The sequence below is a fragment of the Gracilinanus agilis genome, chromosome 2, assembly GCF_016433145.1.
Source record: "Gracilinanus agilis isolate LMUSP501 chromosome 2, AgileGrace, whole genome shotgun sequence".
Lineage (NCBI taxonomy): Eukaryota > Metazoa > Chordata > Mammalia > Didelphimorphia > Didelphidae > Gracilinanus > Gracilinanus agilis.
The window spans coordinates 61256571-61278210 of record NC_058131.1 but is presented as its reverse complement, the minus strand read 5'-3'; the positions used below and the strand labels follow the sequence as shown (position 1 = coordinate 61278210).

Below are 21640 nucleotides of genomic sequence, written 5' to 3'. Positions count from 1 at the left end.
TTTGTGGGAACACTCTCTGGGATGTAAGAGAGACTATAACTGAACACTGAAGTCTTGTACAGCTACACCACTCCCAACTGGAAAAATAACAGCCAACTGTCCCTCTGGCCAGAGGCCTTGAATTAACTGACAAGGTAACAAGGTGAAATTGGGTTTTAATTAGAAACAACTAAAAGGAGGGATAGGAATGACTACTCTAAAATCTTAACACCTAATAACAAAACCCAAAGGGACAGGGAAGGACTTATTCAACTACACTAATTTAAGCTATCTAACTAACAGGGCCCAAGGAGCTATACTGGAGTCTCTGGGTTTCTGCCTCAAACCTGGAACCTGCCAGGCTTGAGTACAGCTAGGTGCTTTTGTGGCTTTGGGATTTCTCACTGCAATCCACTGATGATGTCTGGATGCCAGGAGCTACAGTTGTCTCAGGAATCAAGCAGTAAGGGGTTTGCTTGAAGCACTGTCCTCTTCTCTTGTTCTTTCCTTAAATGCCACACCACACAGGATCCCAGGGGAAAACAGGATGCAAGGTGTCCTTTGCTCTGAGGTCTCCCAGGCTGGCAACAGTTTTTGCCTACCACTCATGGAGTCCACACACAGAACACACATAGACTTCCTCCTCCTTCATTCCAACCTGGAATTCCCAGCTCCTTCCTGCTAGGTACTTCCTAATCAATAAATAATCAATACCTAATAACTAGCTAATCTAATCTTACTCATAACAGTAACCATGGAAAAATCTTTTATTATAAAATAAATTTTTTTTTTATTGTGATTTCCAGCTGATGCAGGGAACTGTCCATAGTAATAAAGTTATCATAGTGTGAGTTAATAGGCTATATTGTTGCTTAATCTAGAGATCTCACCATGGCCTAGAACTTTGTTTCTTACTGTTATTCACACATGACTATCCATCCCCGCCATCTCTTTAGCTTCAGACAGGCTAAGAATATACTTTATCTCTGCCCATTAGAATTCTAGGCTTGTGTATTTAAAGGTAAACTCATACAAGCTCTCCTAAGCAGAAATCCTACTGGTTTCTGTCACTGCTAGATATACATGGCATTTCTACCAATAGAATGAATACCTTGCCTCCAAACCTACTCCTTTTCTGAAATTCTCTACTTCATAGTCGTCTGTCATTCCTTTCTCTACTTCAGCATAAATACTCATTTAGTTACCAGGTCTTGTCAATTCTGCTTTCCCAATGTCATCTCTTGTGTCCATCAGTTTCTCTTTTCCCACATAGCCACTATGCTAGTTCAGGCTCTCATTAACTCTCATCTTTCTATCACTTAGATGCTAAAATGGTTTTCTTAAAGTGACTATGCTACTTTTGTACTTTAGCAAACTCCCAGGAACTCCTACTATTTCTAAGGTTAAAATCATATTTCTCTTTTTAGCATTCAAAGCCATTCACAACCAGCCCCCTGTGCCTTCCCAGTGTGAAGATGAGATTAACTCTCCCCTGCCTACTTTTAGATTTAATCATCAGAAGTGTATACACCCCCACATTTCCTTAAGTGAGGGGAGGTCTGCAACCCATGTGCTAAAGTGGGTGACAACTCAGAAATGACTGACTGCCCCCTGGGCAGACCTAAGAAAATTCTAAAACTGTGGTTGGTCCATTTAAAGTGGAAGGAAGGCACAGGAAGTGATGCAAAGAAGGGTCTTTAAAAGTAGTTGCAACTTCCTGTGACCAGGCCTTTCTCTTTGGAACTTGGCCTTGGAGCAGTTCTAGCTTGGGACCTTGGACTGCTTCTGGTAAGACTGCTCTTAGATCTTCTCTTTGGACTACCACATGGGTGAGTGAAAAGGACTGACTCCTTTCCTGGCTCCTGAAGGGACTGTCTTTTGGAGAGGCCCCCTATCTTAGAGGAGGCCTTGTGGCTGGAACCCTTGCTTTATTCACCACTGGCCTCTCCAACCTATGGTGAAAGGACATTCAATAAATAATGCCATTAAAAGAGAGTGTTGATAATGAGACAATATACCAAAACCTATGGGATACAATAAAATAGTAATTAGAGGAAAATTTATATCTCTAAATGCTTACATTGATAAAAATAGAACAAATTAAAAATCCCCAACTAAATACCCATATTGGAAATCCTAAAAATCAAAAGCATGATCAATAAAATTGAATTTAAGAAACCCATTGAATTAATAGAAGTAGGAGTTTGGTTTTATGAAAAAAATTAACAAAATAGATAAGCCATTGCTTAATATGATTAAAAAGAGAGAAAAAACCAAATCACTAGCATTAAAGGTGAAAAGAGTGATGAATATATTACCAACAAAGATAAAATTAAAGCAATTATTAGGAGTTATTTTGCTCTATTTTATTCCAACAAATTTAACAATGGAAGTGAAATAGAGGAATGATTATAAAAATACAAACTGCGTAGACTATCAGAGGAGAAAATAAACTATTTAAATAAACCTATTTTAGAAAAAGAAATTGAACAGCCCATAAATGAACTTCCTTTTAATAAAGAAAAGGTAGCAAGACCAGAATTCTACCAAACATTTAAAGAACAACTAATTTCAATATTAAATAAATTATTTGAAATGATAGGTAAAAGAAGTCTTACCAAACTCCTTTCATGAAACAAATATGGGTCTGATACCTAAACCAGGAAGTGCAAAAGCAGAGAAAGAAAATTTTATAAACCAGTTTCTTTAGTGAACATGGATGCAAAAATCCTAAATAAAATACTAACCAGAAGAGACTACAACAAAATATCATAAAGATTATACACATGGAACCAAACAGGATTTATACCAGGAATGCAGGGATGGGTTAATATAAGGAAAACTATTGATACAATTAATTAAACCAATAACAAAAGTAATAAAAAGCTTGCGATTATATCAGTAAATGCAGAAAAAGCATTTGACAAAATACAACACCTACTCCTATTAAAAACACTGGAAACATAGGTATAAATCTATTTTTCCTTAAAATTATATGAAACATCACCTAAAACCATCAGAAAATATTATTTGTAATGGAAATAAGCTAGAAACCTTCCCAGTAAGATAGAAGTGAAACAAGGTTGCACATTATCATCAGTATTATTTAATATAGTATTAGAAATGCTAGCAATAGCAATAAGAGAAAGAAACTGAAGGAATCTAAATAGGCAAAGAAATAAAATTATATTTTCACAAACAATATGATGGTATATATAGTTAAATCCTAGAGATTTAATGAAGAAATTAGTTGAAACTATCAGTAATTTTAGTTAAGTAGCAGGATATAAAATAAAACCATGTAAATCATCAACTTTTTATATATTAACAAAGCTCTGCAAGAAGAGATAGAAAGAAAGCAGCAGAATATAAGACCTATGAGTTTATCTGCCAAAACAAAACCCAGGAACCACACAAGCATAACTGTAAAACACTCTTTACACAAAGTCAGATCTAAATAATTGGGAAAATAATAATTTTTAATTGGTGGGCAGAGTCAATAAATTAAAATGACCATCCTATGTAAACTAATTTACTTATTCAATGCATCTCAATTAAATTATAAAAAAATATTTTATTGAACTAAAACTAAATTCATTTGGAAGAACAAAAGATCAAGAACATCAAATGAATTAAGGTGGTCTAGATTTTTAGACTGTATTTTGTATTTTTTATTTTTTATGTAGTCTCTCGCTCTGGTTCTGGGGATAGTCATCAACAAAACTACTGCTGGCTAAGAAATAGAAAGGCAAATTAGTGAAATGAGCAGACGTAGATCAAATAGTAGTAAAAGATTATAGTAACCTGGTATTATACAGAATTCTAGACCCATGTTTTTGTGATAAGAACTCTGGCAAAAATTTCAAGAACATTTGGAAAGTAGTTTGGCAGAGACAAGGTATAGACTAGTATTTTATACCATTCACTAAGATGTGATCAAAATGGATACATGACCTAGACATAAAAGATGATATAAGCAATTAGAACAGGGAACATACTACCTATAAGATTTAAAGATGGAGGAATTTTGAGTAAACAAGGGATAGAGATAAAACTAATGTAGCCCAGAATAGAAGGAAAACAGAAAATTGGGAAGAAATTTTATAGACAGTTTCTCAGAGGTCTTATATCTAAAATATATAGAGAACTTTGTCAAATTTATAAGAATGAGCCATCTCCTCAAGTGATAAATGGGCAAAAGACAAGAACAGACAATTTGTGGATGAAAACATCAAAGCTATAGATAGCTATATGAAAAAATGCTCCAAATCATTACTGATTAGAGAAATGCAAACCAGATAATTCTGAGGTACCACCTTATACTCATCAGATTGGCTAAAACCATAAGAGGGCAAAATGACAAATATTGAAGGGGATATGGAAAAATGGGGACACTAACGCACATTGTTGATAGAACTGCAAATTGATATGAATTGGAGAGCAATTTGGAATTATGCTCAGAGCGTTATAAAACTGTGTAACTATCCCTGGCTGTTCTCCAAGAAGATCGGGGGAAAGGAAAAGAACCTATATATTCCAAGATATTTATAGTAGCCCTCTTGGTGGTGGCAAAGAACTGGAAATTGAGGGGAATGTCAATTGGGGAATGGTGGTAGAAATTGTGATATATAATTGTGATAGAATACTATCATGCCATAGGAAATGAACAGGTTAATTTTTTTTAAACTTGGAAAGAACTATATGAGATAATGAAGAATGAAATTAATAGAACCAAGAGAATATTATATAAGGCTACCGATTTAATATTTGAAGAATAACTTCTGAATGTACAACTCCAGAGAAGGAACTGAAAAAGAGAAACACAAAAGATACATTCTATATATACTGATCACATTGTCAGGTGAAACTTTCTATAGTGCAAGGAGGGAGAGGAGAGAAGGACTGAGGTACCTGGGAATAAAATTCATTAATGAAATAAAATTTTTAAACTTAATTTAAAAAATCCTCATCTTCTAAGTACCAGCTTCTACATAAAGTCTTTTCTGATTTCCCTAAATGCTGGTGGCTTCCCCTCAAATTATTCATTTTGTATGTATTTTTCATGTGTGTGTGTATGTCTGTGTGTGTGTGTGTATTTTATATACCCTGCTTTGACTGTAAGCTGCTGCTTTTTTTTTTTTTTTCTTTTAAACCCTTACCAAATTTCGTCTTGGAATCAATACAGAAGAATGGTAAAGACTAGGCAATGGGAGTTAAGTGACTTGCCCAGGGTCACACAGCTAGGAAGTATCTGAGGCCAGATTTGAATCCAGGACCTCCTATCTCTAGGCCTGGCTCTTGATCCACTGAGCCCACCCAGCTGCCCCCTGTCAGTTTTTGAGGGAAGGTTTTGTTTTATTTTTGTCTTTTCTGTTAGCACTTAGCTCCTTGTCTAGAATCTAGTAGGACCTTCAGATAAGACTTTTTATTGATTGATTTTGCCCTAAGTAAGTCCTTTCCCCATACTTCTTTAGTAATGTTCCCTTCTTTCTCATACATCTTTAGTCATTCTAACTCATTTGGCTCATTCTCATCTACTTTTTAAATATGTACAGATCTAGAAATGCCTTCCTTTGGGTATTCTTCAACTCGGTCATTTACCATCCCATCTCTTTCCTACTCCAACTGCCACAATACCTGAAAAGTTTTGTTCCTCCTATGCTTGCATTTCCTTCTCTCTCCATTCCTTCTAACACGAGTGGCTATTTTTTTAGCCTTCTTCCTCTGAGCTGTTTGAAATTCTGATGCTACCCTTCCATTTTCCTTTTGGATGCTGCTTTTTTTTTTTTTTTTTTAAATTTTAAACCCTGACCTTCTGTCTTAGAATCAATGCTATGTATTGGTTCTAAGGTAGAAGAGCAATAAAGGGTAGGCAATGGGGGTTAAATGACTTGCCCAGGAAAACACAGCTAGAAAGTGACTGAGGTCAAATTTGAACCCAGGACCTCCCATCTCTAGCCCTGGCTCTCAATCCACTGAGCTACCCAGCTTCCCCCTGGACATGCTTCTTGCTTTGGTTTTTGCTTTTACTTTCCTAATCCTCAGGATTCTGTTGGTTCTTTGCCTTTTTCCCTCATCCCTTATCCTCTTCCATATGCTTGAAGTTGAACATCCCCCTTAGTTCCTGTCTTCGGGTCTCTTTTCTTCATTCTATACTCCTTCAGAAATCTTCCTCCCTACCAGAATTTCAGCTATTTAGAAACTCCTGTGTGTGTGTCCACAGCCCTGACCAAATCAATCCCCAGACCTTAATCTACAGTTGCCTAATTGGATTTTCTTCTAATGCTTCAGTCTTTGTTTAAAATTATGGGGGCAATCTCAGTGGAGAGAGAGAGCCAGACCTAGAGACAGAAAGTCCTGGTTTCAAATCTGGCCTCAGACACTTCCTAGCTATGTGGCGCTGGGCAAGTCACTTAAACCCCATTGCCTCGCCTTTACCACTCTTCTGTGTTGTTTTTTAATTGAATTGCTTATCCTCTTCCATAAAACCTGTGCTTCCTTCTGACTTAACTGGCTTTTTGCCTTCTATTACAAATATCACCATTTGTGATGGAATATTATTGTGCTGAAAGTAATGATGAAATGGAGGAATTTCATGGATTAACCTCCAAGAATTGATGCAGAACAAAAGGAGCAGAACCAGGAGAACGTTGTACACAGAGACTGATACACTGTGGCACAATCAAGTGTAGTGGACTTCTCTACAAACAGCAAAGTAATGATCCCAGACAATTCTGAGGAACCAAAGAAAGGACTGTGGGAGCAGAAACACAGGAAAAAAACCATATGATCAATCATGTGGTTCAATGGGGATATGACTGGGGATGTTGACTTCATATGATCACTCTATTGCAAACATGAGTAACATGGAAATAAGTTTTGAACAGTGATACATGTATAACACAGTGGAACTGCTTGTCAGCTTCGGGAAGGGAACGGCGCAGCAGGGAGAGATCATGAATCTTGTAACCATGGGGAAATATTCTGAATAAATTTTTAAAAAATAATAAATACATATATGTGTGTGTGCGTGTGTGTATATATGTATATGTGTGTGTGTATCAACATTCACCTGTTCTGTAAAGCGTATAACTTTGTTATTGCCTCTAACTCTTCACTTTGTCTCACATGGTCAGCCAGTTAATTCTTATATTTCCATTTCGGCATTGTTGTCCTCTTCTGAGTTTGTGTTCTAATCTTTCCTGTAACTCTCCAAGGTCAGGTTTTTTTCTTTGTCTTTTGCTCATTTTTCCAATTGTGTGTGTTGTTTTTTTCCTTTTACTTATATATTCAAGTTCTGCTTTGCTTCTTGGGTAAAGGGAGCACTGATCCAAGTTTGCAGTGTAGTCTGCTCTGGTTCTGGGGGTAGGACATGGAGTGGTTTGCAGTTGTTTTGTCCAGCTGACTTCACTGGCCCCTGCTACCAGTTCCCCTGATGTCTCATGTAGAGGGCTGGTCCCTGCTCTGCTAGTATCTTCCCTGGACTTAGTGAGGTGAATTGGTCCCTGCCAGTACCTTTCCCTGGACTGTGTGAGGAGCCATGTCAATTCTTCAACCTTAGTAAGTCTCCCATCCAGTCTTCTTTCTCCCCCACAGATACCACCTCATACTGCATGCCCTTTCTGCCTGACTGGAATATTGAAATATCACTCCAAAAGGTCTTTATGTTTCTGTTTTCTCTAACTTCCAGTTCATCCTTTATAAACTCCTTTGCTTGGCATTCAGTACCTGCCCAAAGTCTGGTCATAACCCAACTTTCCAGAAATCTTATGATATTCAGCTTCACATACTCTCTGCACCAGCTAAATCACACATTCACCACCTTTGCCTTTGTTCATCCTTTCCTACCTCTACTTGATGTAATACTGTGTCAGGCTTTAAACCCAATTTAAACAGCATCTTTTCCAGACTGCTTTCCCTGAATTCCATTCCCATCCCCCAAAATAATAATGACCTTTTTCCTTTCTTGACTCTCACATGGCATATTGTTTGCTGATATATCTACATTTTGTATTACAGATTTTAAGATTTTTCATGTCACATTCCTTTATTTAAATTAAGCTTTGGCAATTTGGAACTATGCCCATAGGACTTTAAAGACTATCTGCCCTTTGATCCAGCCATACCACTGCTAGGTTTATACCCTAAAGAGATAATAGGAAAAAAAAAACTTGTACAAAAGTATTTATAGCTGCTCTATTTGTGGTGGCAAAAAAATTGGAAAATGAGGGGATGTCCTGCAATTGGGGAATGGCTGAACAAATTGTGGTATCTGTTGGTGATGGAATACTATTGTGCTCAAAGGAATAATGAACTGGAGGAATTCCATGTGAATTGGAAAGACCTCCAGGAATTGATGCAGAGTGAAAGGAGCAGAGCCAGAAGAACATTGTACACAGAGATGGATACACTGTGGTAAAGTTGAATGTAATGAACTTCTATACTAGCAGCAATGCAAGGATCCAGGATAATCCAGAGGGACTTATGAGAAAGAACACTATCCACATCCAGAGAAAGAACTGTGGGAGTAGAAACACAGAAGAAAAACAACTGCTCGATCACAGGGGTTGTTGGGGTTATCACTGGGGATGTAGACTCTAAATCAGGGGTCGGCAACCTTTTTGGCCGTGAGAGCCTTAAACGCCACATTTTTTAAAATGTAATTTCGTGAGAGCTGTACAGTGCTCACAGTGTGCTCTCCTGTAACAGCGCCTGAAAAAAATTGACTTTATGGCTCCTGCAGAAAGAGCCATATATGGCTCGAGAGCCATACGTTGCTGACACCTGTTCTAAATGATCACCCCAGTGTAACTATCAATAATATGGAAATAGATCTTGATCAGTGATACACGTAAAACCCAGTGGAATTGTGCGTCGACTACAAGTAGTGGGAGGGAGACTTGGTGGGGAGGAAAGAACATTAATCCTGTAACCATGGAAAAACACTCTAAAAACCAAAAAATAGATAAATAAAAGATAGATAGATAGATAGATAAATGAATGAATGAATGAATGAATGAATAAATGAAAGGGAACAAACAAACAATAAATGCAAACCTTGGGAATCTTAAAATAAATGTTAAGATTTTATAATAGTTGTGTTAATGGCAGAACTTAAATGAATGGAGGTATTAGTAGTCTCATCTGTTTTCATTATTACTTTATATAATCTTCAAATAAAATATAATTGTGATGGTAAACATCTTAATTATGTAATAATTGTTTTTAATTTTTTCATTTTTCTTTCAGTTTTGATGAAACAGGAGCATAGAGAAGAGCTGGATTTGTCTTCAGTTCCATCTTTGTCCGTGCCTCAGAGTGGCAGTATTCAAGGCCTACATGCTGCCCAGACATCATCGCCTTCCTCAGATCCAGGGCAACCACATGACAGTTTATTGCCTAGAAATCTTGTCTGTCCAGTCCAACAACCATATACATCAATGGTGACCTCCTCAGCATCCCATTTGTCTCATTTGCAGAGTAGAAACATTAGTCCTGGTGAAGAATGTCATGTAATGCCTTCTGTATTACACCAGTCTTTTCAAGCCCCATCAGCACCTCCTGTGAGGTCTTCCTACCAGCCTATGCAAACTAATGTTATGTACAATGGACAGACTTGTCTTCCCATTAATGTTGCCTCTAGTCAAGGATTTGATACAAATTCATTTCAACAGGATACAACTGTACCTAATTTAATAAATCTTAGTTGTCAACCTCTGCCACCCATACAGTTTCATTCTTCAAATTCAGGGTCACTGTCAGCATCTGTTCCAGGAGCAGGACATCCCTTAGTGCATACAGCTCCGTCAGGGCAGTCATTGCCTCACCTGCAGCCAGTGGGATACCATTGTTCAAACCTAGGACAGGGTCCTGTTACTTCTACAACAAACCAGGCCCTGGGACAGCCTTCTTCTCAGTTACAACCTGGAGCATACCACAGTTCAAACCCTGGATCTACTACAACTTCCTCACCAACACCGTTGGTCCATTCAGCCCTCTCTGGACCCCCATCTCCTCAGTTACAGCCTATGCCTTATCAGTCTCCAAGCTCAGGACCTGCTTCCTCCCCATCTCCAACTACCATAACTCACTCTGGGCAACCTTCACCTCAAGCACACAGTCCTTCTGTCCCTTCATCATTAGTCTGTCAGCATAGATGTGATTCATCTTCCTTTTCACCTGATGGAGCAGCAATGAACATTAAACCTGATCCTGAAGAACAGGAATTGAATTTTGAAACGATTGGTCTCCAGGATATTACATTAGATGACGGTGAGTTAATACATAGATTCTTGTTATTCAGACAAATCTGAGGTCATCTTTCATGCCATGTTGTCATAGTCCAAGTTTTCAAATACCGTCACTTTTCTTAAAGTTTCATGATGATAGGCAGCATTTCATAGTGGGTAGAGAACTGACCTCAGGTCAGGAAGGCAAAGCTCAATGCCCAACTCTGACACTTTGTGAATCTGGCCAAGTGATGTCACATTTTAGAGTCTCGTGCATCTCTCCAAGATTGATAAATTGGAGCTTTGCCATGAGTAGTTAGTAGAGACTAACCTACACAGGTCCAGTGAAAAAAATATATGGTGACAGAGCTGCCCTAAAAATCTGCTGAGTCAGTACTGTTTTACCACTAACTTTCATTACTAGAAAAGAATTGTGTTGTTCCAAATTAACTTTTGGAGGTAATAGGATCTAAGAGGTGAGTAAGATTAAGGAAACAGCACGAGGGAAAAGAATCACTATTATTCATTTAACATAGTTTTAGAGAAAGCACGAATGGAATTTGGTTCATGCTGCTCATCCAACTTGCCAATCTCAATAACAGCAACAGAGAAAGGACAGATTGGTTTCTGGGCTTTTGCTGGTATAATGGCAAGTAGAAAATTGATCCTTTTCTTACTATTTAAATACAAGTTGAATTATCAAATTTTGATTTTGGTGAATGTATAAACAAGAAAAAAACTGTTAATACCCATGTCTGATGGAATATTCACTAGAACCTGGGCTTCACCTCATTTCTCTAGTGTGTGTCATCTTGAATAAGTAACATCACATTGCTTTGTTGAGCTTCAGACTCCTTTTGTAAAATAGGGATAACACTACTGCCTTGTGGGTTTTGTGAGTATCAGGTGGGATAACATATTCTTATTTTAGTCTCCTAATCTAGTAAGTGTGTAATAAAAAACTTCCATATTTTCAGTGGAGGATATATATTTGTGTAGAGAATGATCAAGAATGCTTCTATAAATCCAGATTCCAAAAACCAAGAAGATAAGATCCTGAAATACATAGTTTTCATTTGATGATATCTGTGAATCAGAAAAGAGTATAACACTACTTGACCTAACTGAATGTAATTTCTCGAGGTGTCTTAGATCACAACCTAAAATAAAACATTGCCCTGTGAACACTATACTGATATTCTTTCATTTTGATAATCCCTATGAAATTAAAAGTGAATATTAAAAAATTAATACCAAACCACTGGTTAAATTTTACAAATCAAGAGAACATTTAAATTTAGATTCAGTACCTTTAAATCCTCTTTGAGCAAGCACATTTATATGGATTGCATAGAATTTGAAATACTTGAGTTAGGGGCAGTTAAGGTGGCTCAGTGGATTGAGAAGTAGATCCAGAGATGGGAGGTCCGGGGTCTCAGATGCTTCCTAGCTGTGTGACACTGGCCAAACCCCCATTGCCCTAGACCTTAACCACTCTTCTGCCTTGGAACCAATACTTAGTATTGATTCTAAGACAAAAGGTAAGGTTTTTTTTTTTAATCAATTAAAATGCTTAAGTAGGATTTCTTATAACTTGGCTTAAAATTTTTTTTACACTTTTAAAAAATTACCTTTAACATACTTTTTAGCATATTTGGAGGAATATAATTTCTACAGAAACTAATAAATCAGATTTTTATGTTAACACCTTTTTATAATTAAATTATCTAATAGGATTAATCTGTGAAGTGGTTATCTTGTTGTTCAGTCTGGTCCAACTCTTTGTGGCCATGTGGACCATAGCACACCAGTATTGTACATGAGGTTTTCTTGGGAAAGATACTAGAGTGATTTGCGCAGGGTCACCTAGCTAGTGCATTTGAACCCAGGTTCTCCTGACCTCAGGCCCAGTACTCTTATCTTCTGAGCCACTTAACTGTCTGGTTATTATCTACTGATAGGTTAAAAATGAAGATCACTGGTTTGTCATTTTTTCCCCAAAATGCTTCTTCACCACTCAATGGCATTGAATTTCAGTAGTTTGAAAAAAATGTGGTACATCATTATATTATTCTTATGATCCTCTCTGACTTACTTCAGAGAGTTATTATTTTTAAAGAAAGAAATAAAAAAGAAAACCATGAACTTCTCTCTTAGAATCAGTTCTAAGACAAAAGGACGTCAAAGGCTAGGCAAGCAGGGTTAGGTGACTTGTGCAGGTTCTAGGAAGAGTCTGAAGTCAGATTTGAACCCAGAGCTTTGAACTCCTTTGAGCTCCTCTCTCTATCCACGAGCCACATAACTGCCCCATGTGAAAATTTTAATCATTTAGTATCCTCCTGGCCTGGACTTTGGATGATGATGATGATGATGATGATGATGATGATGATGATGATGATGATGATGATGATGATGATAGATAAAAACTAAAATTTATAAAGCAGAGTAAGGTTTACAAAATGCCTTACATGTGTTACCTCATTTGATCCTCACAAATGCCTAAAAAAAAGTGCTAGTTTTATTCCCAGTTTCCACTGCTTTTTAAAAATATCTGATGGAGAATTCAGACTTGGGTCTTTCTGTCTCCTGCTCTCTCCTACTCTGTCTTGCTTCTCCTCTTTTAGCTATCTCTGCCTAGCTGATTTTAACCTAAAGATCAAAAGCCTTATGATAGCCACATGACAGCCTAAGACTTTTTTTTTAATTGGCTGTGTCAGTAATTGCCCCCAAAAGGATAATCTGGAACCACCTTTATGAAACTTTTTTTTTAAGCGGAATACTTGAAACACTTTGAGACATTAAAGATCCTCATATTTCTAGGAAATGTTACAATTTTTATTCCAGTGTCTAATCATGGCATATAGGTGACATTGGATCCTTAATGCTAAGCCAGCAAAACATTAGCTTTTGCAGGTTCCACCAAACTGCAAAGGTTTAATTAAGTACAGGCCTGGTTTCAACTTCAAGAAACACATATATCACACAACAGGCTGGCTGCAGAATGAAAATTGTTCAGCCATAGCAATTCTCAGAAACCATATGCTAAGTTGTAGTGAGGTACCAAAAACAGAATCCACAGGTCCTTGAAGTATTAAAGCTCCATGTTGAGATTGAGAAGATTTTCATCCATAAAAACGATTATGTAGCCATATTCATCTCTAAAGAAACAATATTCTCCCAGTGTTTTCTAAATTCATTTAGTTGAAGAACAGTTTGAATTTGAAATTTAATTAAAAGAACCCACAAATGTTCATCTTAGAGCTAAAGAAAGATGAGAAATAGGAGGTAAAGAGTGTGGTTGGGGACATTTTAGAGTGAAATAAATGGAATTCAGCCAGTTTCCAAATATGCCCAAATTTGCTACTTAAAATTATTATTTTATGCTTACATAATTTCATAACTAATACTTTAGCATGTGAAATATTTCCAGTCTGGAAAATCTTGCTTAGTATAGTTTAGGAAAATCTTCATTATCCATACACTTCATGAATTTGGTAATTTTATTGGTAATATGCTTAGGTAAGAAATTGCTAAACTGTGTGACAGTAATACTTTACATCTCTAACATTCTGAATCTCATTGTGAATTAAATGTCTTGGAAAAAATGCTATCTAAATATTAATGGTGTAGTGTTGGCATCAGCCAACTATAACCTGCAAACCAAATCCAATAAAAGTTTTTTTTTTTTAAGTGTAAAAACCATTCTCAGAGCTTGGTAACAGTAGAAAAACAGGTGGTCAGTCCTTAGACAGTAGTTTGCTGACCCCTGGTCTAGTGTTTAAACGTTTTCATGGTTTTAGTCTTGAGATGTTAAGTTTTGTTATAAATTTTAGGTAATGGTAAACATTTTTAAAGTGCCTGTTATATGCCAAACACTGCTAAGTGTTAGGTACACAAATTAGAAAAAGAAAAACTGCCTTCAAGGAGCTTATAGTCTAATGAGGAACGGTAATAAAAGAACCGAAACTCTGGGTTTAGAATAAAGGTAGGGAAGTTGCATGATACAAGGCATGGTGGAGTTCAGGCCAAGAAGTACATTTGGTGAGAAAGAGTCAGTTAGTCTAGAGGCTTTGGGAAGAGTTCTTTGCTACACTATCCAGCCCTCCAATCAGCGAAGAAGAGTTACTGAGGATACTGAAGTGGTGTACATACCAAAGCTGAGAAAAATCATGCAGGATGATGAATTTATTGGTAAAGAGCTTATGTCATCATATAATCAATTTTGATTCATTTCTACCTTGAGGTCACCATTTTCATCATAGATGTATAATTCTTAGGGCTATTTCTTAGTGCAATCATAAAAAATTTAAAAGCATAATACATAAACACAGGGAACTAGAATCATCGGACTATTGTTAAAGCCTTTATTGTTTAATTAACATTTATTAATCACCTACTACATGTCAAGCACTGCTAAGTGTTGGGGATAAAAAAAAGAGGTAAAAGACAGTTCTTGACCTCAGCTTATAATCTAATGAGGTAGACGAAAAAAGCAAACAAATATGTATAAGAAGCAATGTGTGGGATAAATTAATTAAATTTAAAACTCATTTAACAGGAAATAATGAAAAGAGAAAAGGATCTAGGATTAAGTGAGGGTAGGACAGACTAGAATGTAAGTTTTTAGTTGGGATTTTCATGAATCTGTGGAAAGCAGAAGTCAAAGATGAGGGAAAACATTCCAATGTCAGTCATGGAGGACAGCCAGCCAGAGAAAATGCCCAGAGCCAAGAGATGGAGTGTCTAGTTTGAAGGACCACCAGGAGGCCAGTGTCTCTGGATTGAAGAGTATGGGGAGAGGTGTAAGGTATGAGAAGATTGGAAGGGGTTTAGGGGAAGCACATTACATTATGAAGGGATTTCAATGCAAACATTTTGAATTTTATCCTAGAATTCATAGGGGGGATTACTGGAGGTGACATGGATAGATTCGGGTTTCAGGAAAATCACTTTGGCAGCTGAATGACTTACTCAAATGAGGAGAGGCAGACTGACCAATCAGGAGCCTTTTAAAATAGTCCAAGTATAATAAGATGATGAAGTCCAGACAACAGGGGGTGACATGTCAGAGGAGAGAAAGAGGAAACAGTTTGGATGGGGAGAGAGTGGGATTGGCAGTTGAGAGATAGTTAGGAATCCAGGATGATGAATCCTAGATTTCAAGCCTTGTGGATTTGGGGAAATGGTGTTGTCCTTAACAATAGGGAAGTTGGGGGTTGGGGAGAGTTTAGGGGAAAAGAAAAATTAGTTATTTTTTAGACATGAGAAAATTTAAGATATGTGAGGTATCTGAAAGGCAGTGGGAAATGAGAGGATCAGCAGAGAAGGATAAATAAATAGATTTGAGAATCATCAACATGGAGATGGTAATAAATCCACAGGAGGTGATGAGATCAATAAGGGAAGTTGGACTGAAAGAAAACAGAAAACTGCACTAGGTTTAACCTGGATAGTTTCCAACAAAAGTATATTGTAGGAGGGTCTGATAGGAGGAGAACCAGGAAAGATTTGTGTCCTGAAAACATAGAGAGAAGAGTTTATCAAGAAGACAGTGATTGACAGCGTCAAAAGCTACAGAGTGTTCAAGAAGAGTAAGGATTGGGAAAAGGCTGCTGGGTTTGGCAATTAGGAGACCTTTAGTAGCTTCGGAGAAGGCAGTGTCAATGGAATGATGAAGTTGTGAGCTGGATTGGGGGAGATTAAGTGAGAAGAGAGTGGAGGTGTGTTAAGATGACTTTCTCAAAAAGTTTAGCCACAAAGGACAGGAGATATACAGAATAATAGTGGGGATGAAAGGGTCGAGTGGGAGTTTTTTGAAGGTGGGGTAGATGTGGGACATGTTTGTAAACACTAGGCTTATGAGTCAGTATACAGGGAGAGAATGGAGACAAGAGTAGGGATGACAGAGGTTGCAATCTGTTGGAGGAGATGGGATGGAATGAGATCCATTGTGCAGATAGATGGGTTCAAACCTTGGCATAGAGTAAGGTCACCTGTTTGTGTGAGATAGGAGAGAGTGGCTGAAGGCATCTCAGTAATAGAAGAAAAGGAAGAAGAGAGAAGAGGGAGCTCTCAAAAAATGACCTTAGTTTTTCTTTTGTCAAATATGAATTAAAGTTGTTTGCTGAGAGACTAGAGGGAAGAGAGCATAGGGATTTTGAGGAAGAATGCAAAGGTTTGGAAAAGCTGCTGTGGAGAGTGGAATATTGGAGATATAGAAAGATTGCATAATAATTGTGAGGACCCAGTTCAGGTTGTATAGTAGAATTTTGGAGGAGACTTAGTTAAAAAGAGAGAGAATGAGTGAGTTTCCCCTCACCTTCATTTAACACAGTGATTCCCAAAGTGGGCGCCACTGCCCCCTAGTGGGTGCTGCAGCGATTCAGGGAAGTGGTGATGGCCACAGGTGCATTTGGGGGCGGTGAATAACTGTAAGGGGGTGGCGATAGTATGTGACAGGGGACGCTAAGTAATATTTTTTTCTGGAAAGAGGGCGGTAGGCCAAAAAAGTTTGGGAACCACTGATTTAACAGTATGTATATAGGAACAAAGACAGCTAAGTGGCATAGTGGATAGAAAACTGAGCCTGGAGTCAGAAAGACTCAAGTTCAAATCTGCTCTCAGACATTTCCTAGCTCTGTGACTCTGGGTAAGTCACTTAACGCCCATTGCCTAGCCCTTACCACTCTTCTACCATGGAACCAATACACAGATTGATTCTAAGGCAGAAGGTAAGGGTTTTACAAAAAAAATTAAGATAATAGCACCTATCTTATAAGGTTGTTGTGAGGATCAGAGGAGATAACTGCCAAGCACTTTAGCACAATGCTAGCATATAGTAAGCAGTACATAAAGTTTAGCTGCTACTGCTACTACTCCTACTATTGTTATAATGATCCAGTACTGAGGCTTGTCAGGATATGGTAGTGATATGATAAAGGGGATCAAGGGCCCAAAAAAAGAGCACAGTGTAGATTGAACTAATTTACCAGGCAGGGAAAAGAGGAGAGAATGACTAGTGCTGAGGGATGCTCTGGGAAAGTTTTGAGGGATTGGAAGCCCTGGTGGGGACACAAACTTGTCTTGGGAAGGCCGAGTGAGAGGCAGAGGGAAAACTAAGAGTGTGATCATATAAGGAGATTTCTGTTCTTTTAACATGGAAGTGCTGCATTTCTGAGTAACAGCAAGATTAGGAGCACAAGCATCTTTTTGCATGGCTTAGGTGGAGTGGAAGAATAGGTCACAGGAAGTGAATAGGGTGTTTATGGGAGTATTTGTGTCGAGTCCTCTATTATTGGGGTAGGACTTAAGGAGAAAAGAAAATTGTAAGACAGGTCCTGAATATGTTGAGGAAGTAAGGAGAATATCCTGGAAGTCTGTAGACATCAGCTAGCAGGATTCTGACAGCATGAAAGATAGATTGTATGAACCTCAGAAGAGGAGAGGTTGTGGAATTAAAGGGAGAAACTGAACATCAAAATGGGGAACAAAAGAGTATTCCAACTCATCCTACTCAACCACTGAGTTGGGGGAAGAGGTAAAGTTACACAGGACTGGAAAGAGTAGATTTGTGCCTATGGAACAGGCATTCCAGAGGGCACTGTAAATTGGTGCTTTGGAGTTGGGAGAGTTGATAGGAATGAGAATAAAGAATTAGTACAAGAGGGTAGAATACTTTTGATTTTTTATACTGTATTACTTTCAGGTATACCCTCTCTACTCCTTAACCTATATCTCCTTTATAACATAAAAACAGGTAAAACACCTGGCAGAGACCACCTCTGACAGTGTATGCATAATCTAATTCTATGGTCATTACTCCCCTTTTGAAAGAAAAATGTGTTTGATCTGAAACTGAGATTTGTCACTTCATTTCATTGGAGTACAGATGCTCTTTTAATGTTATTTTCATCTACTTATTCTAGTTGTACAGATTGTTCTTGGAGGGTTTTTTCCCTCTACATCAATCTATACAAATCCTCCCATCTATTTCCAAATCCTTCCTATTAGTCATTACATTACTTTTATATATCTGGGTTTCTTCAGCCATCCTCCACTCATTAAGGAATATGCATTGTTTTTTGCTACATGAAATTTTCAAGCCTTTATTTAGTCCTGAATAGAAAAGTTGTTTGCTGCATTTCATTATCTACAACTTCTAGATGTTCAGTCTTATATTGTGTATAAATTGTACTATAGCATCCCCTTGCTTAAGAAGCGCCCCATTACCTTTAGAATAAACTACATACCCCTCTGTTTTGCATTTTAAGCAATATGTCCCAGACTTATCCCCCTTGTCTACTCTGTCTATTCTCCTTTCAAACTGACTTTCAAACTTATGTTAGCTGTTCCATCTTCCTCTTGGAACCCCTGGCATCCTTGAAGGTGACACATGAACTGAATCTTGAAAAAACTTTTTCTTTCCCTAGTTGTTGGTGTCCCCCTCACCCCTAGTCAGTGTATTTATTTTGTATGCATTCTGTATTTATATTTATTTGATAAATATTTGTATTCCCCAAGTAAACTTCTCAAAGGCAGAAACTCCTACTTTTATATCTCTATGCCTAGTATCTATCCTGGTACCTATTGCTAGAAAGAGTATTCTATCCAGAGATTATGAGGAGAATGATTTTCTTTAAACAAACATTCAAGTAACTGTCACCTTCAAAACAATTGGCATGAGAAGCTATCATTATTACATCTTTGTTGCTTTTGCTCAAATCGTTTTTGGAGCTCTCATCTTGGACTTAACTTTCACTTCTACATAATTCCATGCCTTTTCTAATGTCGTTGCCTAACTTTGAATAATCTACTTTATATCTGCCATGTTAGCCATGAATTTTTATTCTGACACTGTATTAATTGACTTTGTGTTAGGAGTTGTGAATTTTTGTCAAGTGTGTTTTCCATGCATTGTGGTGACTACATGCCACCCTTTTCTAGGAGACATAGTAACATGTACTAAAACTGTTGTTCTAATAGCAAAACTGTCTTATCACTTCTAATAGTTCCTGTTTTAAGTATTTCAATTATGATTCTTGAGTTGTGAAGTTAACCTATCCCAGGCCTTTAAATGTAGTCCAAAGTAACTTGTTTAAAAGCCAATCAAATCTTGGTGCAGCTTGTTAGGAGAGAACCTTGCCTGACTATCCCCCTCCCCCAACCCCACCCCTACCCTTTAGATCACCAGCCAACCGAAATCACAGCTGCATGCCTCCTGTGGAGGGAGAATTGGGTTAAATATAGTCTGCCACGTTGCTATAGTGAAAGCTGACACTATCACTTGCAGGTTGTGTGTAGTCACAGTCAGAGCTAAAAATATTACACTGAATTCATCTTGGGTAGTTATGATGACTCTTGACATAAGAATAGCTGTTTTGGTATTGCATGTACCTAATAAGCAAAATAGCTTTATCTAAAGAAATATATATTGTACTCTTCCCTTAATAACTCAGTAACATGAACACTGGGAGATTGTCATTAGTGGAGATGTACATTGTGGGAATCATACAACTCATTGAATGTTAGAGCTACAAGAGGCACTATAGATAATCTTATCTTAATTCTTTCTTCTACTAGAAGAGTAAAATTAAGGCCCATAGAGGAAGAATGAACCATTAATAAATAGCATTTGTCATGTTTACTCACATAGCAGGACTATTCTTTAAGTAGCTTTTAGTGAAATTGCAAAGTTTACCTTTCACTAAATCATTTATATAGAGCACCAAATGATAATCTGTTAAATATTACAGTGGCATAAGGAATTCGGGGCCTGTGTCAATATGGCCATCTGATGAGAAAGGTGATGTCTCTTATAAAGCAGAAGGTGTGATATAAGCATAACAGAAGAAGAAATAAATTTGGAGTCAAAAGACTTGGATTTAAATTCTGACTCTGCTACTTACAATTTGTATGATGTGGGCAAGTCATTTTAACATTTGAGACTTTAGTTTTCTCATCACTAAATTAGGGGATTATATTAAATGATCTCTGTGGTTTTTTTCTATATTTGAATCTACTATGATTGCATGATCCTATGAAAGCAAACTTATTGTTGCTGTTCTTTTTTAAATTATCTTGATTTGCTGTTAATTTGTTCTGAGTATGTTATTTTTACCTCTCTACAAACAGACAAAAATCATTGAATTATTTCATGAGGTCTCAACCTACTCCTGTATTCTTTGACTATTACCTGAAAGCACTGAAAGACTAGACATAGCAGAGAAACAACTATAGAACTGTGTTCTCCCAGTTTGGGGACCCATCTTCCACTTGGAGACTTGCAGCAGCCCTTGCCTCCTTACGCAGACAGTCAGGCAGAAAAGAAAAATTGCCTTGCCCGGTTAGTGCCTTTTGAATATATTTTCATTGCCAGCTTAGCAGCAAATTAAAATGTTCATCTTTGTCATATGAGAAGCAGATCAGAAATAATACCTGTGCATTCTCAGAGTGATAGGATAGGACCCCTCCATTACACTTGTCATACCTTCTGTAATATGTCATGATGGGGGAAGTAAGCTCCCCCAGGTTTTTCTGTATGGAGATTACATCAGCCAAACCTCTGTGCTTACTGTGCTTGATCATCCCTCATTACATAAATAAGACTCATAAATTAAAGCTTGCAGTACACTGATCAAGGAGATAAAGTAACACACATGAAACACAGAAAAATTAAGTACTTAAGGGAGAGATTTTCAAGGGGAGAGCAGGAACCAGCAAAATATAGCCTGAATTTTAACCCAGCCTATAAGCTACATTTCAAAATGAAGTTTTATTATTTTTAAAATGAAAATTTTAGCCTTGGATTGTTCATAGACCACAGTTCCATGGGCCATAGTTTGCTAATCCCTGGACTAGAGTAGCACAATTTAAAATTCTAATAGGAAAAGATATTCCAGAAGCCTGCAAAGGCTTCCTCCTAAGTCAAGGGTTTTAACCTGGAATCAATAAATTGATTTCAGGGAGTCCATGAACTTGGTTGGAGAAAAATTAAACTACATTGAAAGTAAATTTCACATATTAAAGTACTATAATGGAAACCCCACCCTTCAGATAAAATTTTTTTTCCTAATTCTCCCTTGGTTCTCAGTGCTGCCTCTCTCTCCTTCCCCCTCCCCACTATTTATTTACTTGGGAATTGAATTTGAGGGTAAGTGGTTTAAGGAATGCCCACTCTTCTGCACATTTCCATTTTTCAAAAAATCCTAGGCCATAGAATATTTTTCTTCTGGACTCTTTCTCAGGAAATGAGAATTAAAATGCATTTATTAAGCTGTTTAAGACAAGCAGTGGGATTACAAATAAACTGCTATTATCAAGGATCTCAAGTTCAGATACAGGATAAGATAGAAATGCCCAGAAGTCCTGGTTTTGACAAGGCACAGATGTACCTTGAAAAGATACAATATCAGTTCAGATGACAGTACTCAAGA

At 37.4% G+C, this 21640-nt stretch overlaps 1 protein-coding gene across 2 annotated transcripts in view; it reads left to right on the top strand.

Moving 5' to 3' along the window:
- The window catches only part of NFATC3 (nuclear factor of activated T cells 3), a 182840-nt gene that overhangs the window by 128862 nt on the left and 32338 nt on the right, over positions 1 to 21640 (top strand). For both annotated transcript variants that reach the window (XM_044663206.1, XM_044663207.1), the window contains exon 9: positions 9229 to 10251. In XM_044663206.1, the coding sequence (XP_044519141.1) occupies positions 9229 to 10251 (1023 nt within the window). The remainder of the gene's footprint in view (positions 1 to 9228; positions 10252 to 21640) is intronic.